The sequence below is a fragment of the Astatotilapia calliptera genome, chromosome 16 (genome assembly GCF_964374335.1).
Source record: "Astatotilapia calliptera chromosome 16, fAstCal68.1, whole genome shotgun sequence".
Classification (NCBI taxonomy): Eukaryota; Metazoa; Chordata; class Actinopteri; order Cichliformes; family Cichlidae; genus Astatotilapia; species Astatotilapia calliptera.
In genome coordinates, this window is record NC_137437.1 from 31954906 (window position 1) to 31976472 (window position 21567).

General features: G+C 40.8%; 1 protein-coding gene and 1 long non-coding RNA gene across 2 annotated transcripts in view; one reads left to right on the forward strand and one right to left on the reverse strand.

Moving 5' to 3' along the window:
• Positions 1-21283, reverse strand: part of LOC113008034 (insulin-like growth factor-binding protein 2-B) — a 28801-nt gene extending 7518 nt beyond the window's left edge. Inside the window, exons 1-2 of the mRNA XM_026145150.2 lie at positions 20765-21283; positions 2996-3126 (exon numbers count right to left, since the gene is read on the reverse strand). Of these exons, the coding sequence (XP_026000935.1) occupies positions 2996-3126; positions 20765-21122 (489 nt within the window). The 5' untranslated portion in view covers positions 21123-21283. The remainder of the gene's footprint in view (positions 1-2995; positions 3127-20764) is intronic.
• Positions 9733-12559, forward strand: LOC145420967 (uncharacterized). The gene is made up of 2 exons (XR_013902214.1): positions 9733-10065; positions 12311-12559. It is a non-coding gene; the product is annotated as an uncharacterized LOC145420967 (long non-coding RNA).
• Positions 21284-21567: the final 284 nt, after the last annotated feature.

Consider the following 21567-nt stretch of genomic DNA (forward strand, 5'->3'; position numbering starts at 1 on the left):
GTTAGCCTCGTAGCGGCCGCCGGTCTGACTGTCAGGTGAACTGAACTTCAGGTAAGAAGTTATGACCTGCAGTCTATCTGGGTCAGATATAAACCAAGTTTAGGTGGAGTTTATTTTCGTTATGCTGAGTTTTTCGTACTGCGTACTAGCTAGCATGACGGGGTTTCTATACAGCTGGGTGGGTGCTATGATGTTACTGATGTTGAACTTTATTTTGTTCATAAGGTTAATTAGTAGAGTTGCCAACCGTCCCGTAAAAAACGGAATCGTTCCGTATTCAGACAAAATATTACGCGTTTAGTATTGAGGTGAAAAGGAACACAGTTTGTCCCAGACTTCAGCTACAATGAAAAAGACACAAAGCTGGAGTTATTCTGTCTTTTGCTGTCAGCTGCCTCTTCTTCTCTCATTCTCTCCCTCTCCCGTTTCTACTTCAATCATGAAACTGATCAGCTGGTTACTGTGCAGGGGGGGCAAGGTAGGGCCTTAACAGGGAGAGGGGCGCACAAAGAAATACTTTTCTTTCTTATTCTCATTTAAAATGTCTAGCTTTTAAAAAATAATTATTTGAGCCTTACAACAAACGATTGATAGATTAACGCATATATACCATCAAGACAGTGTACATCACTGTCACAACAGTGTTTGTTTTCATTCAAAGGCTTTATGATTTTTCCTATAATGGTGGGCCCAGAGTCAAAATGCCCAGGACGATTTTTTGTCACAGTCCAGCCCTGTATGCAGCTCATGTGCAGTCTGGTGTTACCTACATCTTCCTATTCAGAAGGCAGAATTTCCGAGTTCTGAGTACAGTCAAAGCACCACGACTGCAGTTTTTGTGTTGGATGTAAAAAGCGCACATGACGCTGTGACGTAGGCTAGAATCATGGCGGCAGTCAACGACGGTTCCCAGTGCGCTGTAGCCGCTGAATCACTATCTTCAGCAGTAGCTTTCTTTTACAGATGTTAGAGCACTGAGGTACCAGAGTGGATCTTTGGTCTTGGGCTCTTCTATAATTCCCACTTGTTGCATATAACCTCTCTCATTAGGTCAACAGTCAACAAAATAACAGCTGGATAGTCTGGTAGCAACATTGGATCAGTGGTTTGATTCCAGGTCAGCCTAGGCACCCAATGCTACTTGAGCCTATGTTGGAACATGAGTGAGCTGGCTTAATGAGGTCTGCATCATGTGTTAGGGAACTAGGGTACACTGATGAGAACCTGACTATTATACTTGTTATTGGATTATTGGATTGCAGTAATTTAATCTTTATGAATTAAGTTGGATACATTATATCTTACATTTTGTTATTGGCTTTGGAAGTTATGGACACCACTCTTCCCTGTGTCCCTCTCTGTACTGTGGAGCCACAGACTCGCCCATTGGTATCTTTTTCTATAAAAATGGGCTGCTTCCCTCTTACATGTCTGCATGTACTGAATGAATATGGCTGTCACAGTTTTTTTTTTATTTTTGTCAAAAAGAAAATTGAGAGAGACAAAAAGAGAGAGAAATCTGTCACAACCAGAGCTCTGACAGTGAAGCCTGTGTTCAGCATATAGCTCTATGATCTCCAATGACTATTCACAACAAAGTGCATATACTCAACACTAGTCATTTGAAGTCCCTCCCCTTGCCCAGCTGCACGACTCCTTTTACTGCACTGTCTCCTTTGTTGCTTCTAATGATCTTGACATTGTATTGTACCGCCCCGCTTATTATTTCTTGGTGTATTTTGTTTTATTTGGCTGCAAGCGAGGTTGTTAAATGAGGGAGAAAATGAGCAAAAGCATATCATTGTTTGTCTTATTGAGACATATATGGGCGTCCATATGCGTAGCCCCCTTCAGGCCCAAGCTCATTTGCATGAAACAGGATATGTGTGCTTGCACGCCAGCCCATTGACGACTTTCTAGGAACTGTTTTTAATTTTTTGCGGTGTTGCACTGTGAAATGATGAGTGAGTGCTAAAGAATGGAAGGGGGCGGGGTTTTAATGTAAAGACTGCATCAAACTGCCAACTGCCACTCCACTGTGGTGAGAAAAACAAGATCACTTTTCATAGTAAAGGTGCTCATTATGAGCAGTTACTGAAGACGCCTGTGGCTGAATAGGGGCACTGTTGCTTCTGCAACTTTCTATTTAATTAACAAACGCATCAGTAAATCATCAGAGTGGAAATGTGTCATTATGTTTGAAAGCATTTCAAACACAAGGCCTTCAGCTGCCAAAGCTATACAAAGAATTTCTCTACAAACAAATAGTCGTTGCATTAAGAATCTGATGTCACTGTAACTGTCACCTCAGCTCATATCAACTGGTGTATTTTTCAACACTCACAGTTTCTATTATAGCACATAAATGAGCGCTTATATTAAAGCATGGTACAGGGTGGAAAATGTGGAGCCTACCAAGTAAGCTATGGACTGAGATTGAGCTGGGCCTGTAAAACGCATAAAAATATAGAGAATGTCAAGGATTAAAAAGTGAGTGTGTGTTTATTGTGTGCACATATTAATCTGTTTGTCTGAGTAAAACAGTGCCCAGAGGAGGGCACCACTGTACCAGACATTATTGCTCACACAGCACATTTTTGACCTTGTGTCACTGCTTCTTTTGATGGGCAAACATTTCGCTGTATCCTGTAATGATTATCTTTTGTAGGCCTAGAAAGAAGATGTAACATAGGCAGGTAACGAATAGGCCCCTACATTACACACTGCTGAGATTTTTTTTTTCTTTTCAGCTGTTTCTTTTTAACGACATGCTTCTTTGTTTCCATGTCAGGCAGATGAGCTGCAGGGGAGGTTACAATATATAATTACAACAGTTTTGCTCGTACGATTTATAATAACTTGTGGATCCAATTATGTCAGACATGGAGCCAATATACTTCAGGTTACCAGTTAGTCTACAAAAACAAATCCCAGTGAAATGAACCCTGAATTGTTTACCTGTAGCTAAATTATAGGAAAAAGATTTAACCCTGACCTGAGATACTCTCTGATTTATCTTCATCCTTGTTCTGCGGTCCTGAAGGTATTGTTCGAGGGCGGTCTTCTGCCAAATCCATGGGTTTAGAGGCGGTCTCCCGGTGAGTGGATTTTCAGTCCCATGCACCTCTGCAGCAAATAAACACACAAAGCAAATGCAGTTAATGTGTAGCATATGTCCAGATAAACATTCAGACTTCATGGCTTTTTGGTTTCGATCCTTGTGTAACATTCAATACTTGTTAGGTTCCTAGAAAACCTTATTTTGAGTCATTTGTTTGAGTATGAAAGTTTTCTTGTGGTTTCTTTAGTTAACAAACAGATGTTGTACACACTAAAAATTGCCTCACAGTTTTTAGTGTGTACAACATCTGTGCTTACTAAAATGCTCAAGACTCATCTATATTTATCTATTCAGTAATCAAAGCTACTATTAAAAGTAATTATTTATCTAATAACAGGCCCTTTGAAAAGTTGTCTTAATCCTAGAATTAAAGGACAAAGTCATTCTGTGTCCTCAAGGCATCCTGTGACCCTCCTGCTTCATGTGACTAATTCTGTGCAGCCAGCCGTTGTGTGGACCAAACCGTGCTAAGATGTTTTTTGTGAAATGGCCAAGTGCTACATCCAGCCCATTTAGGTTTAAAATACTGAGCTACACTGAGCAGTGGGGGTCTCTGTGAGAGCAGTTACTGTTGACTGTTATAGCAAAGTATGTTCATCATTTGGTGGCGACAGGAGAAACAAAGCACAAACAACAAAACAATCCACTGAGGTCATTCAGGGCAGATCCAGACAGTGAATTTAACGATGCTGATGACTGTAACTTTAAAACAGAACTACATCAGGGGGTTAAAACTGTATGGACTTTCATCAGCGTAGCAGTCAAAACAGTCATGAATTATAGTCCTAAGGTAGACTGGCAGTCAGTGAAGGTGAGTCCAGACTCGTGAGGATGCACATCTGATGAAGGCTTTTCATGCTGAGTAAGGATTTTTTATGGCATCTAACTTTCCTGCCAGAGGCTTTGTGGGTGTGTGAGAGTGTGTGTATTTGTGTAAGACCGTGTGTGTCTGTAATTAGCACTGAAGCAGAAGAGGTTGTAAATCAAGCCTGAGAAGGAAGCCTTCCCCCAAATCTTGGGAGCTCCTTACACATGCCATGGCACTGTCTGAATGTGTCTGTGCTCATGTGTGCTGGTGCACGCTCTGCCAGGTGTGCAAAATGAGCAAGTCCGGCTTCTATGTTGCTAGAAACTTGTGTCTTACAAATCCCTTTCTGGCAAATTTGGAAATTTCCTCTTGAAAGAAAATTAAAGCAATTAAAGAAAAACAAAAATAAATCATAACTAAAAAAACAAAAGTGAATTATTTGACCAACAAATGTTTTCAACACAGTTACGCTAATTTTTATTTTATGTAGCATCAGTTTACATAAACACTTGCCTTAAGGCGCTTTGTACTCCACCTGTATTACAAAGTAAAGATCCTACTATATTAGAGTGATAACCCCAAATCAGTTAATTCCCTATGGAGAAGCAGTTGGTTACAAAGGGGAAGAAGAGATGCTCAGTGCATCATGGGAAGTCCCCCAGCAGCAGCAGCATAACTAAGGGATGGTTCAGGGTCACCTGATCCAGACTTAAGCTTTACCAGAAAGCAAAGCTTAAAGTATGAACCCTAGCCTTAAAAGTAGAGATGGTGTCTGTCTCTCAAACCCAGACTGGGAGCTGTTTCCATGGGAAAGGGGTTTGATACCTGAAGGCTCTACTTTTAGAGCCCAGTCTACTTTTAGAAACTCAAGGAACCACAAGTGAGCCTGAAGCCTGGGAGCAAATTTTTAGGTTGGGTTAGTATCATACCATGCAGTCTTTGTGATAGGATAGAGCCTGATTATACAAGACTTTGGATGAAAGAAGCATTTTAAAAGGACCAACATTTAACATGCAAGAAACATAAAAATGTGTTCATAGTTTCCCAAATGACAGCGTTCTACCGCCACTGTCTTCACTCCTACAATCACTGAACCTATAGTACTCCTGTGTATATCATACAATGAGAAGTACTCATCAGGTTTGGAGAATTACTAGAAATTTGAAGGTCAGTACCCATTCTCTCTAGATGTGTTCCTAGTAAAACACTGACTCCAGGTTAATCAGGAAGATAGTCTGAGCGGTGGAAAAAGGACCAAGGAAAGGTTCAATAGGTACGTGGAAGCTAACCCCCCCCGGTTCATAGTTTTACAGGGTCTTGTCAAATCACATGTTGCGTCCTGAATGAAAGAAAATCCTGATTTGGAAAGAAAGCATTTTAAAGTTGATAGAAATTAGCAAAAATCTAAGATGACAAGTCACAATGCTTCTGGAAGTGTTTTTGTAAGACACATCTGCTCTTTGGTCACAGAGGAATGTAGAATGAACCCCACCCCCACTGTAAAACATGGAAGAGGCTCAGTTTGATGCATCTGGGACACAATGAAATGAGAACAATGAAATTAGATGATCTCCAAGACATTCTTCAGAGAAGCACTATCCAGTGTCAGGGACCTGTTATTTTCTAAAGGAAAAGGATACCAATAATTATGGCTAGTTTTTCATTTAGCTTTGCATATCATGTCAGTTAACAGAGGCAAATGGTGGACGATGGCCATAGACCCTGCCAAGGCTGCCCTTTGTCAACAATTATGTTCATAAGTTCTACGGACAGAATTTCTGAGAGAAGCCAAAGTGTTCAATTTTGTGGTTTGGGATAGTGCAGTGAGGCAGAGCTCAGTTGTTCAAGAGGGGCTGGAGGTAAAGCCTGTGATACTCTATGTCAAAGGGAGCCAGCTGAGGCTGTTTGGGAATCTCTCTAGCGTGCTTCCAAAGTGAGATGTCCAACCAAGAAGAAACCCTGGGGAAGACCTTAGACCAGCAAAAACATCCACTGGCTTGTAAACAAAACGGAATAAGTGGAAGGGTGGATGGATGGACCAAATTTCACTGTAATCCATCCAATCTTTAGTGGTATATTTTTATTTGCAACAGTACTGGACAGACTGGTTGACCAGCGTTACTATCCCTCAAGCCAAAATCGTCTTCTTATCGAGATTGGAAAGATTCACATGTGAGCTCCACATGGACAGACTGTGACCATAAATGAGTCCTTAAGTTTCAAGCGGTCAAATTAAATTCCCTACAATCTGTCAGTGTTGACTACATGTAAAAGCTTCCAACCTCCACTTCAGCATACAAATTCAGACTTTTGTTCCAAGTTTTGTTAAGATATTCATGAACTGTGAAGGAATCTTTGACTTGGGAAGGTTTTGCAGGGCACATCAAGCAAGGGCTTGCTTTTAAGAAGAAATGATATCTGCCGTCAGAAACACATAAAAGCATTTTATAGCTTCACAACATAAATGTTAGTGGAAGAAAATGGATGGATGGGTAATGTAAAGCATTATTTCCCCTTAGCAATGCAAAAGTGAATGAAGCAGGAATGCTGTGTTGTGGTTGAGTTAAATAAGGTAGATACACAGCTTGTAAACACTTTTCTGCGGTTGTGTTTGAACTGCCTCTACAGACACTTATAGGAACTCATGACTGCATTTTCAAGCAGAAAAAACCCCAAACTTGTCTTTAGCCAACAGCTGTCATCACAATACTGTGTTGTTGATTCTGTCTTCAGCGCCATAGAAACTACCTGTCTCGAGCTGTTTGCAGTGTTGGCTTTGGGTATTGCCTCGATGTGAAGCTTTCACAGTCCTCTCATAGCACAGAATGAGTAATGTCTTTCCAGAGTTGCTTAATGTATTTGTCCTGTTATCATATACAGCAGAGCTGGTCTCAAATTGACTGGGCTTTGACGTCCAAGAAAGTGGACTACTTTAAACCCACTGTCTGTGTAAATGGTTCCTCTTAAGCCCCAACCACTTCAAACACTTTACAGCTGGCAAATGTACAAAAAGAAACAGAATAATGAAGATCCCCTTCAGACCTTTTACAGTAAGCTCTCTCTTTCAACTCTTCTATGTGGCTGTGTGTCATTTTAAGCAATGAAGCTGCCTTTGTAGTTGTTAACAGGAAACTTTTGGTGCTTCTACACTGATTGTCAGGCTTAAGAGGCAAAAAGGTCAAAGTCAATTATTTTTCAAAACAGGCTCTCGGGTGCTGATATATTCATTGTAAACTTACCCCCAGAATGTTGTTTATATGTGATTGCTTCAAGAATATTTATCATTTATTTAAAAATTGCATTTAAGAAATAACCTTAAAACTCATTTCAGTTGATGCCCAACTCTTCAGTTTCTCCAGGAGCTTTACTAAATATACTTGATGCCATTAATTAAGAAGTAGAACCTGCGGCTTCACTTTTTCACAGCTTCTCATTAACTCTGTTTAACGGTGGAAAAAACTCTGAGAAAACCCACCAGACAGCAGAGAAACTATGCAGGTGAGGAGGCGTGAGAGCATTTCACTGCTCAAGACTCCAGTAACACGGAGGGTTTGGCAGATTTTTTATGCAGTTGTGTTGCATGCATACGCTCATGTGCAGGTGGTGTGATCCAATATATCTACTGGTCACTTCCGTTAAAGAGGTTTTAGGTCAGTTCTTACCAAAATGTATCTTGCAGAGAAAGGCCAGAGACATGTTATAGTCTTTATGCCAGTGTGACATGTTTGTTTTTGTTTTTTTTGTTTTAAGTAACTTTACTAAATACAACTAATATCCAAGACATTAAAGCTTAAGATACGTTTGTTGAATAACTGCAGGCTTATATTCCATCCCTGAACTCTGAGCTGACAATACCAACACAACAAAACGCTTACAATTTCACCGAATGCAATGTATTTCAGAAGCAGCTCTTCACTCTATCAAATGCACCATTTTATCAATCAAACTGGACCAGTTCTAGTTTTGAGAGAAGCCACACCAAGATGCACAGAGCAGATGAGCAAGGCAGGAAGTCAGACACAGGAATAATCATGTTTCAAAATAAAAGACCCCACTATACATGAAACTTACCAAGCTCACAATGACTAGGTTGCCTAAACTTAGTCATCTTAAGTATGCTGTACTTTTTAAGTTCTGGGAACAATTACATTTTACACTGAGAGCGATCTGAAGATGTGCGAATGCTCCTTTGTCGGTCTTGCAGTCCAAACACACACTTCTTGATTGTGCCATATTCTGCAGCAGCAGCACTTTCCCACAGCAGAGCAATGCAGAAAATCATGAAAAAGCACATGAAAAATACCCCAAGACATTAACCTGGCCTCCCTGCTTCTAATCTGATGGAACAGCTAGAGTATGCAGATTCATGGAGTCCCCACCCCAACCCCAACAAATAAACTATTTGTTGACAATGTTTTAGTGCAGAACACCACCACAAACTCCAGAGGTGCGGTTCTCAATGCAATTGCTCAGAGTGGTTTTGGCAGCGTGACCAACAAAATATCAGGGATGAGATTTTAATTTTTTGGCTGATTTTTTAAAAATTACACTAACTCTGTACAGACTTAGGGGGGAAAAGTATCCCTCGCCTTGTTGTTCCATAGCCTGTGAGCTTAGGCAGTGTTTAAACAAGCACTTCAGTCAGTCATTGTGGAAGCTGCACATTACTGCTGTGGTAGGGCAAGGTGAAGGTTCTCAGGTTTAACAAAAAACAGATTAAAAGAATGAACTTCGGACTTCTTTTTGCCTGGTAGTCAGAAGCAAATGTTAACATCACTCTGTGTGCCTCCATGCAAACACAGAGGCAACCTTTTGCAAACACTTTAGTTCAAAGTGCAGTATAATATATTGCTATACAGGCAGTGCTGTGAGCATTCATTTGGAGGCAGAATGTTGCTGGTGAAGATGCATCTATTGCATAGTTTAATCTGAAGACATCAGAATATTATGTTTGACAAACTTTATATGTTTTCTGAATCTTAATCTGATAATTAATGCAGTATGCAAGCTGCAACTTCTCAATGTGCTTTAAGATATGAAAGAGAAGGAGAGAGGGCTATTTACACCTCAGAGGGAGTTTTCTCAGGTTTGCAGGCACCCACATGCAACTCCCACCCAAAGTGATCTGTTATAGCTTTAACTTTTCACACATTCTACTGTGTGCAGCACAAATCGACACAGAATAATTAAAGACCATAGAGTGTGAGTGAAGGAGAAGCAGCAAGTCTCAGCAGAGGAACCCCTTCAGGCCATAAAGGGCAGTCTAAGACCACCGACGCCACAAAGAAGAGACAAGGAGAGAGAAATAAACAGAAGCACAAGGAAAGTGCAAAACAGGTTTGTGCTTTGCGCAGTGGGGATTTTTCAGTTGACGACTGGCGGTCTGAGTGGTTTTATGAACGTCACTATTGGATGATTCTGTCCAACCCACCGATGTGTTGAATGAATGGGTAGGGGTAGATGGTTATGATAATAAAACAATGGTTAATTCATGGTTGTGGTTGGGGGAAGGTTTTGGCTGCCAACATGAGAACTCTGGCTACACATCAGAACTCTGAAACTTTAAACTGGATGCCACAACCTGATGAGGGAGACATGGAAATCAAAGATCAAAGTCAAATCAGTGTTGATTGAACAGGTATTCCTGCTGTGTGTTCTACCCTCCACTGTGTTCTCTACGTGTCCTATCAGCTGCAGTTACAGCAGTGTAAAACACTCAGATTAGAATAAAGTATAACAACATTTTTATATTTTTTGCATCACCAAAATAATACAAGCACATTTCTGTGCATACACAGCAAATTCAAAAGTGTTAAATGTTTTGGTGTTAATAGTCTTCTTGCAAAAGTAGAGTTAATTTTACTCTAAGCAGAGTCACATTCTTTTAATGTAACTCTGAGGTGTAAAATGATAGTAGTTAAAATCGAGTGTTAAAAATGAGTGTTTCTCTGTCAAATCTGGAGGTGTTACAATGGAAACATTAACTCTTGACCTCTTAACTCTGAACTCCTAGAGGGGCTATGACACCAATAGAGTAAATTCACAGACTCCGCCTCCAGCACGGCTCCAATCGAAGCTGAAGTGAAGCCGTTTCAGAACATTTTGCTCTACATATTTGAGTTGTTTGCCATGCTTGGTAAGTCATTCTTTCAAAGATTGTTTCAATTATTATTACGAGCTTTTACTTCTGTGGCTCTTTAAGAGATAAGATAAGATAAGATAAGATAGAACTTTATTAATCCCTCGGGTGGGTTCCTCTGGGAAATTCGACTTCCAAAAAAAGCACAGCAACGACCGAAGTTACAGTTACAGAATTGTTATATATATATATATATATATATATATATACACACACACACACACACACACACACACACACACACACACACACACACACACACACACACACACATATATATAAATACAGAGACAAATATAAATAAAATATACAAAGGGGATAAATAGAATAAATAGGAATAAAAAATAAAAATACAAGTGAATTGCACATTTCAAGTATTGAGTCTATTGCACTGTTGACTATTTACAAAAAGTATTGCACAAGGTATTGTACAGTGAGGTGCAGAGGCACTGCAGCTTAGTTGTTCCCCCCTCCTTTGTCCTCCTGTTTCCCCTCCCTCTACCCTCCAGAGAGGAGTTAAACAGTCTGATGGCGTGTGGGACAAAGGAGTTTTTAAGTCTGTTAGTTCTTGTCTTGGGGAGAAGCAACCTGTCACTGAACAGACTCTTCTGATTGTTTATGGCCGTGTGCAGAGGATGCCCAGCATTGTTCATAATGTCCATCAGTTTCTTTAATGTCCTTTTCTCTGCCACTGTCACCAGAGTGTCCAGCTTCATGCCGACCACAGAGCTAGCCTTCCTGATCAGTTTCTCCAGCCTGGATGAGTCCCTCTTTGCTGTGCTGCTCCCCCAGCACACCACAGCATAGAAAAGTACTCCAGCAACCACTGACTGGTAAAACATCCTCAGGAGCTTCCTGCAGATGTTAAAAGACCTCAGCCTCCTGAGGAAGTACAGTCGGCTTTGGGCTTTTTTATACAGGTGCTCTGTGTTGCATGACCAGTCCAGTTTATTGTCCACCCACAGCCCGAGGTACTTGTACTTGTTGACCACCTCCACCTCCTCCCCCTCTATCTGAACCGGCAGTGGACCTTCTCTGGACCTCCCGAAGTCCACAACCAGTTCCTTAGTCTTTGAGGTGTTGAGTTGCAGGTGGTTTGTGTGACTCCATGCGACAAAGTTCCTCACCAGACTTCTGTACTCCTCTTCCTGATCATCCCAGATACACCCCATGATGGCCGTGTCATCTGCAAACTTCTGAATATGGCATAATTCAGAGTTGTAGCAGAAGTCAGAGGTGTACAGGGTGAAGAGAAGAGGGGACAGCACAGTTCCCTGTGGTGCTCCTGTGCTGCTGACCACAGTGTCAGACGTGATGTCCTTCAGCCTGACGTACTGTGGTCTGTCGGTGAGGTAGTCGGAGATCCAAGCCACCAGGCAGGGGTCCACCTCCATCCTGTTCAGTTTTTCCTGAAGCATACAGGGCCGGATGGTATTAAAGGCACTGGAAAAGTCAAGAAACAGGATCCTGACCGTGCCTTTTCCCCCATCCAGGTGTGAGTGGGCTCTGTGTAGGAGGTACAGGATGGCATCCTCCACTCCGACACCCGCCTTGTATGCAAACTGTAGTGGGTCCTGGGCATGTTGTACCTGTGGTCGGAGGAGGTTGAGGAAGAGCCGCTCTAGAGTCTTCATAAGATGTGACGTCAGTGCCACCGGTCGGAAGTCATTCAGCTCATTGGGCCGGTTCTTTTTGGGGACCGGGACGATGCAGGATGTTGGAGTTGAGACAAAGCTGTGTGGAAGGCATTAGCCATGTTGCTCGGTGATAGCATAATATTCTGTTTTAGCTAGCTGAAAGGTATTGTTTGCGGGCAAATACCACAGCCTTGAAAAAAGCTTGCATGTGAATTTTCAGTCAAGCTTTTGGTCAAATACACCTAAAACAATGTGTAGAATGTGAAATGTTGGTATAACGGTGCTGCTTGAAGCCTGAAACCGATCGCCCATAAAAATAAAAAAAATGAGCAAACAGCAGTAGCAGACGTCCTGACTGGATTCTACGTTAGCATAGATCCCTCCAGAGTTTTGTGCACACGGTTTAGGTAAAAATGAAAAAGGTTGAGGTTTTACATTTAGTTCAGTATTACCTGTTGCCTGTGTCCTTGTCTTTTGGGAAAATACTTTACACAAGTAATGGCTCAAAGAGGATTCCTTTTTCTTTTTTACTGTGCTGCAATTGTTTACTGGATTATTTGTGCCATTAATTAGTGTCAACTAATTTTTATTCAATCTCCGCACAGGATATGCTTGTGAAGATGGAATATGGGGGAGAGCAGAAGTGCGTTGAAGTTCCACAAAGGGATGAATGAAGGACATGCAAATTGTATTGAAGAAATAAGTGATGAGAATGCTGTTATTTGCATTTACCATGTCAGACCTTTTGATAAACACAATTCTAATGAAAGTGAGAACATGTATACTGTTACATCTTTCAGAAAATGTTTTGAAATTGTGGTGCACAGTTCAGAATAAATGTTTTTCAAAAACCATTGCATCTTTTTAGTAAATGTTTAGTTCCAAAAGAAATTTCTAGAAGTTCAGAACAGTAAAATTCCCGCTTTTAAGAATGAATTAGAAGATAACTCTTACGTAGTTAAACTAAAATACTCTTTGAGAGTTAATATATAAACTCTTAACACCAAGTGTTAAATTATCAACTCCAGACAGATTTGGTGTTTAACACTAAATCAGAGTTAACGTACCAACTCTCCAAAAAGAGTTAAATTAACACTCTCTGGTGTGGACCCATATAGACACTTTAATAGTGTTGAAATCAAATCCGACAGTGTTAATTTGGACATGCTGGATTTGCTGTGTAGCACTCTAGTAAAAAGATTCCAATCTCATGAGTTTCTCTTCCTGGTTGAGTGCAGCTTAATCATTGCAAATTGGTGGTCATTAAATATTTATTTTAACAAAAAGATATTGTTGACAGTATGCTGTTGGACATGGGACAAAAATCAAAAATGAAATTAGGAAGAGTAGAGGTGTTAAAGTGAGGAAACAATGGAGCCAGGTGTCTGCTATCCGGTTGTTCAGTGATGACGCGACGAATCCTACTTCCGGGTCTAAAGTAGCCTGCGTTTAATATGGCTTTTGTGCTGTTAACATGTTTAATGTTATGTATTTTCTTCTATTTGATCTCAAAAAGCTCCTAAAACAGTCAGTGATCACCGTTGACCTCCCTCGGCTTTTATTACCGCTAATCATTTATTTAAGCTCAGTTTTTAAAACCTTAGGATGTAACTACAGCCCAGCCCATGCAGCAGTATATGAATGACTAACCTCGTATTGTGGATGGATTATCTCAGTTGTTCTCCTGGCTGAAGTTTGGTCCTTTTACAGCATCCTGCCATGCGATTACATTTGTTTCTGACCACCAAGAAAACTCACGTTAAGTTTTATCGAGTGGAAAAAAAGTTAGCTTGTTTATATTATGCTAACATAGCTGTGTCACTAGCGGTCACGTAGCACATCATTATATACCAGCTAGCCCAACTTCAGTAACCCTACAAACGTCACTGCTGTTTAGTTTTCTGTCTTCATTTATGCTGGAAGTGATAGCAGAGCTGTACGTTTTAATTTGCTACAGTATAGTACAGTATAGTACTGCACCTTATAGACAGACTAGCAAGTAGAACACACATCACATCTATGAGCTTAATGCAATGACTTCCCGTATTTGTAAATAATATAATTTTATCCATCTTAATCATCTGTACTTTAATCATTTATTTTTAGCTTATGCATACAAACAATCATCCATCTCAGTATATTATACAATATATATTATCTCTCTCTATCAACACCTACTCCCTGCCGGTGATCAAGTACCCTGCTAGGATAATAAGATGGCCAAAGGAGGAAATAGAAGCCACTGACATCAAGACAAGGAAGCTCCTGTCCATGCATGGAGGGTTTCACCCCAAGTCCAAGCTCTATGTACAGATTTAGATTTTGTACTGTCTTCAGAGAACTGTGTACCGTGTAGCAGCAGGCCTTATTCTCAGAAGACATGTTTGGCCCTGCACTGCAGGCTAACAAATTAGCTCTAATTAATGGGTGAATTTCATTTAGCTGCTCATCTCTGTGGTCCTCCCATTGTGCTTGAAGGGATTGCTGGGTTTCTCTACACAGTATTGTTAGGTCATAAAATCATATCTAAAGAGTTTTAAATGTAATCATTCTCTGAGTTTACTGGAGCACTTAACCGGTACTTTATTTACCACTGCCAAGCAGAATATGTGATCGATTCAGTTATTTCCTCGTCTGTAAATTTGCTAGTCTATCAAAGAGACAGGCAAAAGAAAGAGCAAGTATGCTGGTATATTTGTGGGAAGGCTAGCAGAAATCAAAATTAAAATCCAGTATCCACCATACACACTGCTAGTAACTCTAGTATGTCAATGGAAATTCAATTTGTTTAAATGCAAATCATGCATCATTTTCTGGCCTGTTTTTTAAGCTGGATTCGATGCAACGCATTCAGGCCAAGCCCAATCACTGATTGACTGGCCACTAGAGAAACCCTCCCTTGTACAATTCCCCAAACCGTTGGCAGCAGCAGACTTAAAATAATGTTGTGGAGTGTAAGCGCAGACTTTCAGCCTTTCAAGTAAGTCAAGCGAATTTGTTTTGAGCAAACATTCTGTGCTGCTCAACAGATCGTCCCTGCATAAATACAGTGGATGCTGAAATGTTAATGGCTAATCCAAATATTGCTGCATAATGATGTATCCATGTTTCTGACAGATCTTCCACACCTGCCATAGACTTCAGCACCTCATCGGAGTCAGTGAATTCATTTCCTTTGTCCAGAATTTAAAGGAAGGGAATATTTGGTTTGATGTCAAGACTGGAGCTCACAATCATCACCAGACTAAAACCTTAGTGCACCAAATACTGGCTGCTGCATGTCTGTAAAATGCTTACAACCGACCTTTACTTCTCCTTTCTGACATCATCATCATGCCTGATATCTTTAACCTCTGCTGTATCCTGGACGGGAATTTAGACGGTTTGAAAGATGGTCTATGAAGTTCTCTTCTGAAGCCTCTGCCATCTCTCTTATTTTCCTTTTGGGTGATGGAAATGGGCTTAAAACTCCTCACTGATTGGCTAATTCCTCATTCAGTCATTAATGAACATAGTCTGATTAGACCTCCTTTCTTGGATTTATAGCTTAAATGACCGAGCCCGTAAACTCATCAGGACAGTTTGTGCAGAGGTGAGGGAAGACTGGTTTTCTCACAGACTTCTACGGATATGAAGTCTATGAGTCTTTTTGCAACCACAGGAGATACCCTCCTGGTGGCAATTAAAGAGACACTTTAAAGGCATGGTAAAGGCACTTCTGCACTGGCTTTAGTTTTCAAAATCCAAAGCTATATCCATATTTTGAGGTGTCTATGGCATGGGGTCTCACCGGTTTATGAGTCAGAAGGTTATGGTTTCCATCCAGTTGTGACCTTTGTTTTCCACAATTTTTTAACTTCGTGTTTCTTAGTCATTTTTAAACCCTGCATTCACTCACTGGTTGGGTTTAGGAAGTGAAAGCTACTTTAATTTGATTTAAAAAGGGATTGTGGTTCTGGTTAAAAAAACAACAAAAAAAAAAAAAAAACACCCCAGTGCAACTATAGTGCACTTCAAAAAATGATGATTTTGGAGTGAAAAGTACCTCTCACCAATGCTATAACCCACCTTGTCATATAGATTATAAGGACGAGGAACAAACTCTACCTAAATGAGCCATCCCAGTGGCTTTGACAAAACAGCACAAGTTGACGCCCTGGAGTGGACTTCCAGGGTTTCCACAGTGTAGTACAGGATATCTTGGCAGAGACTTCCCATTCCATGCACTGGTTACTGTCTATCCATTTAGATAAGTTAATAAAAAGACAACACTTTGGCAAGCATACTCCCGTCTCACAGGGAGCGCCTACCTGTATGCAACCAAAGTGCTCAGTTGATTAATCAGTACTACTTGGACAACAAATTGAAACTGGGAAACTGAAAAATCTTGTCCCTAGTCAACACATTTTACATATTTATACACAGATGTTTGTCTGCTGAAAGCACCAAGTCTCAGCAAAGCTCAAGGAGGTTATGAACTCTAGACTGTTTACTCAGGCTGATGTGCTGCTCATTTCAGTGACCCAAAGGACCCACGTGAACCCAGGATCACATCAAATAAGCACAATATCCTAAAAAGCAACACTGTTTTTTTGTTGAACTGAAAAGTGAGAGTGTAAACTTCAGGATCTTTCCTGCAGTTAACGAAATGTGGATGTTGAAGGGTACAAAGAAAGACAGATGTTGATATTAAATAGCTGCCATGCTTGAAAAGTCAAGCTTAACAGAGTGCAACCTGCCCTATAAAACAATGCTCGTTTGTATTTTAACTGATCTGAACGCCAAAGGTGATAAATCACAGCATAGAGCCCATCCCGAGTGCACTGTGCTCAGATAAAATTGCAGGATTGGAAATGGGTTTGTTTTCATTATCCTCTCCCATTTAAGTCAGTAGCCATGAGATGCAAGATAAACAAATAAATATTTAGCTCTAAGCAGTTTATATAAATAGGTCACACCACCTTCTTCTTCTTCTTCTTCTTCTTCTTCTTCTTCTTCTTCTTCTTCAGAGAAACTCTTTTCCAATAACAAACTGACACTGATGCTCACAACAGACACTGAGACATTTATGATTGAATGCTAGCCTTAAAAGTTTCAATGTGTATTAAATTTCCTCCTTAATACAATAGCCTACATCAAAATAAGGCATTCCCAATACGAGAGCTTTGAGGCTACGTGGGTTATAGACATGTTAGAGTTCATTGGAGGGATACTGCTGGTTTGCGCTCACAGATGTGGGTCTGCCACTGCCTGCCAAACACATTGCATATGTCAACATTCATTTTCAGGAATCAATAGTGACCCTTTGTCCCTAATAACTGTAATGTGGGATAGCAAAGCTTAACATTTCTCTGTCCCAGCAGGATTTCTGGGTTGTTTCTTTTGGGATAGTTACAAATATGTTTGATGTAGATGGTGGTTTTTCTGACATTAAAAGAGTTCTGCAGTGAAACTGTAGTCTCGACTCTGCTAATTCTCAGTGAAGTTTTTCCTTCTGTGTTATAACTTCATGCTGAGGTATAAGAGAATATAGGAGAAGTCTCAGTTAAAGCACAGTACAGAAGATACTTGACAGAGGACAGATCTTTGGATGTACAAAACAGATGTACACAGACCATCACATATAGCACTGTGTCAGTTTAAGCTGTGGTGATGCAGACGTAGGTGATTTAACATCATAATGAATTAGATTTCCACTCCTAGGAAATTAATATACTTCTCTGTGTTTTGGACCTTTTGAATATTGTTAAATTCATTTTTGATTTTGAGAAATGATCATATTACCTGGATTTTATATTGTTTTGTTTTCTTGTTTAGTTCCTGTGACTAGAAATAGTAGAGCTTGGTAATCCCTGGTAATTTCCCTGCTATATTGTTAGAGGTGTCTAGTTTATTTTCAAGTTATTTAAGTGTTATCAGTTTCAGTTCCTGCTCCCTTGGTCTGGTCTCTTTGTTTTCTACTTGGTGTCCCCTCCTGTCTGTCATGTCTCTCGCCCTCCCTCTCTCTCTCTCACTTGTCCTTGTATCTGTGCTCTGTCTCCATGTTCTTCTTTTTGTGTTTCATCCTTTGTCACCCCCAGTCTGTCTGTTTATCCCTGCCTGCAAGTCCTACTCTGAGTCTTGGTATGCATGACACTTCCTGTTTTATTTTGACAGTCCCTTGTCTCATGTGGATTGTGTTCAGCTTCATTTCTCCTGACTTATTATGCCCGATTAGTCCCTCCTGTGGGCCTCCACTTTCCCTAATCATCCTCATGTGTATAAATTGTGTGAGTTCCCCTTCATCCTCACTGGAATGTCAGTTCACCTCCCTCCATGTGTCTTTCCGGGTTTCACAGTCTATGATCTTAATGTTTAGCTTTGCCCAGTTTGATTAGTAAAGTCTGAGTCTCCTTTTGTTTTGTATTCTTCTTTTGTTTTTCTCCCGGCCTAAATAAACTGTCTAGTCCTGATTGTACGCGTCTGCTTTTAGGTCCTCTCTCCAACATGACAGACAGAAGAAATCTAGTCTGGATTCATGAGTACTTCTCATGAGTACTAACTCTGTAAAGACTATATGCAATGACCTCCCCTGTACCCTTAATGCCAGGTTTTGAATAGGGATGGGTATGGTTTAGGTTTTATCCGATACCAGTACCAAACCGGTACTTTTTAAATGGTGCTTAAAGAATGGAGAACACAAAATTGGTCCAAAAACCTCTCGTGTTCAGCTGTTTTTTTGTAAAAAGATAACAATGTTAGCCTTTTCTGCAGCTATAGGGGATTTGTGACATCACTCTTGGCTGGAAGCAGTGCTCAAACAATGGAAAACACAAACTTTGTCCAAAAACCTCTCATGTTTAGCTGTTTTCCACTTTTTCTTTGGTCATTTTAGCCTTTTTGGCCAGGGTGAAGGGAGTATCTGCCATCAAACAAGAGGACAGCCGCATGTAGCTATGATGATGTTTGCTAGTTCACCTTACATGCATTAAGTTAATAACGTGGTTAGCAACATAAATTACACACGAACAACATTAAGCTACTCACGCAGAGAAGAACGGCTGCTGCTGCCATCATCATCCGTCATCATTTCTGCTACACTGGCAGGGCTAGGGGCCAGAACTCTCCTCTTCGGGTTCTTGGGGAATGTTGCTAACTCCGGGTCAGATAACCAGTGTTGCCAACTTAGCAATTTTGTCGCTCTATATTTAGCGAGTTTTCAGACCCCCTTAGCGACTTTTTTTCTAAAAAGCGACTAGCGACAAATCTGGCGACTTTTCTGATATTATTGGAGACTTATTTATGACGACTTTTTGACGTGCAAACGCGTATCGCTCTTACTCTCAACAAGCAGCGGTGCTGCCTTGGGCACCTCACCCGTGCCAAAGCGCACACAGGCGGAGGATAGTCCTCCCCAGCTGCTATCAGAGCAGGAGACGTTCACACCTGTGCGTCCGAACAGCAAATGAATAGCGCATGAGCGAAGCCGCTGCTCCCGCACTGACTGTAACGCAGTCAGTTCTTCTTTTAATGTTATGCTGTTTTGTGGATCACAAGGTTTAAAACTACTTATAAACACACACTCTCACACACAAAGTAACTCCACCAGAGTGCCTATTTCAGGTCACTTTTGCTGGTCCAGGACTGGATAAAGGAGCAGGGTTGGAACTGTGACATTAAAAAACAACAATTGCTAAAATAAATTTAATTTGTAGTTCTAAATAAATTCTAACTGCATTTAGGACGTTTTTTACTCACTTTATGTCTCTTCTACGATGTTATTTCTCTCTCCAACAGCGTAGGTTACAATTACATTAGCATGACCAATTATGCAAATTAGGCGATGACGTCATTTGGCGACTTCTAGCGACTTTTAGGACAACCGATAGCGATTTTCCTTACTGAGGAGTTGGCAACACTGCAGATAACAGGCAAACCACGCGCAGTAGATGTTCACGGTGTGAGGTCTCGCAGCAAGCTAGAAAATACAGCGCATTTCTCGGCTTTTAACAAAATGCTATACATTGCTAGGTGTTTCATCAGATTCGAGGAGTTACCTCCTTTTCACAGTATCACCTTAAAGCACTTGTTGCAGGCTGCTGAGTTTGCATCATTTGCTCAGAAGTACAGCCAGACTTTGACAGCTTCGCCTTGGGCATTTTTAATCTGTAGCTCTGCTCTAAAAGAATGTACGTACCTGGGCCCGCCTACTACGCTCGCAAAGATAAAATGATTGGCTGGAATCCAAAGTGTATGACATCTCAGGGGGAAAAAAAGCGCTGCTTTTCGGTCTGGTTACTACCGTTTATGTCAAAACCGGTGCCATAATGATACCGGTACCCATCCCTAGTTTTGACCCCTCAATATATAACAATATATTATGTACTGTATTTAAAAGATGGATGTGACATCACCCTTGACTTGATCTTAGCCTTTAGTTTTGATTTCGGAATTTTGAAGTTTCACCACCATTTTGGCTACCACTGTGTTGGCTTATTGGAGAAAGAAGTGAACGTATTTGGATGGCAGCACTATAAGGCAAAGCTAGCAAATTTGGTTAATGAGCTGTGTTCATTAACTTTACAGTTAAATTACACAAACACAGAAACATTTAACAGACAAAACACTGAATATACCTCGCCAAAGCACAAATTGCCGAGATGGTTAGTTCCACAGATTATCTGTTAGATAATTTAGTTAAAATGTTCAAAAAGGCACCAACAGCAGAAAAAAGAAGTCCGGATTAGAGGCTCCCACTAGTGGAGGTAAAGCCCAGACAGTGATGGGCTGTAGCTGCCAGGTACCTGTCAAAGTAGCCATGGAGCTAACTTTAAGTCTTAACACTAGGAGTTCTAAAAAGTAAAACCCCTACCCTGTAGAATGGTTTGGAAGAGATCCATGTCTCCTCCAGGTCTAAAAAGTAAGGCCAATGTAGCCTTGGGGGATTATTCTCTGTTCAGTTTATTCAATTTAAATATAAAAAGCGATTTAGTGATTGAAAACAGCAACTACAGATTAATGCAGCTTTAATGGTCTTTCTTTATTCTACTACTTTGCAGCAGTTTTTTCATAGAACTTACCATACCCCGACAGGTTCAAATGTTCCCAGACATCCACATCTATTCTTTGTCCACATTGTCCCAAACCCTGAATGAGCTGCTGTAAAGGGAAGTCAGCATCCATACTTGGGTAGCACCTCAGACCGGTGGAGCACCTTGGCAGATAAACCCCACAGAGCTCTCCCACCTGCCGGGCACACACTGGACAGCAGCCGCAGCCTGGCTCCCTCACAATCTCTGCACATAGCGGATCGACTTTGGTGCATGCCATCATATCCTCTGCGGTGCAGCTTGGGCATCGGAAAGCTAAATCACAGAGTAAGAGTCCAGGCAGCCCAACATATGCAAAAAGCAAACCGTATAAGAAGTACATGCCCATTATAACGCTTGCTAGGTTTGTTAGTGACCACTAAAGGTAAAATGACCCTACAGCATGAACCTCTGGATTCTCTGACAGTCCTCTGTGTTTGGGTAAACACTGTGGTGCCGCTGACAGGGTCCTATCTGCTCTCATATTACCAACTGACTGAGGAGAAAGAAGTCTTTTTTTCCCCCTGAAAGTATCAAAATATAAATCCCTGTTGATAAGAAGGTTCAGAAACTGAAACTGTTGCTTTCAGGTGCTATAATGTCACTCAGTACAAGATTACCAGAGAGGAAATTTTTCAACATTTGTGTTTTTCCATTTCACTCCAATTGCACCATCTACATGTCCTTACTAGCAAAGTCCAACCAGATGTTTCCTGGGAAATGTTAAAGTCAGTGCTCTTTCTGTGATTTGGCTCCCTCACTTGCTGCGTGTCAGTTAGCACTCAGTTAAAGGT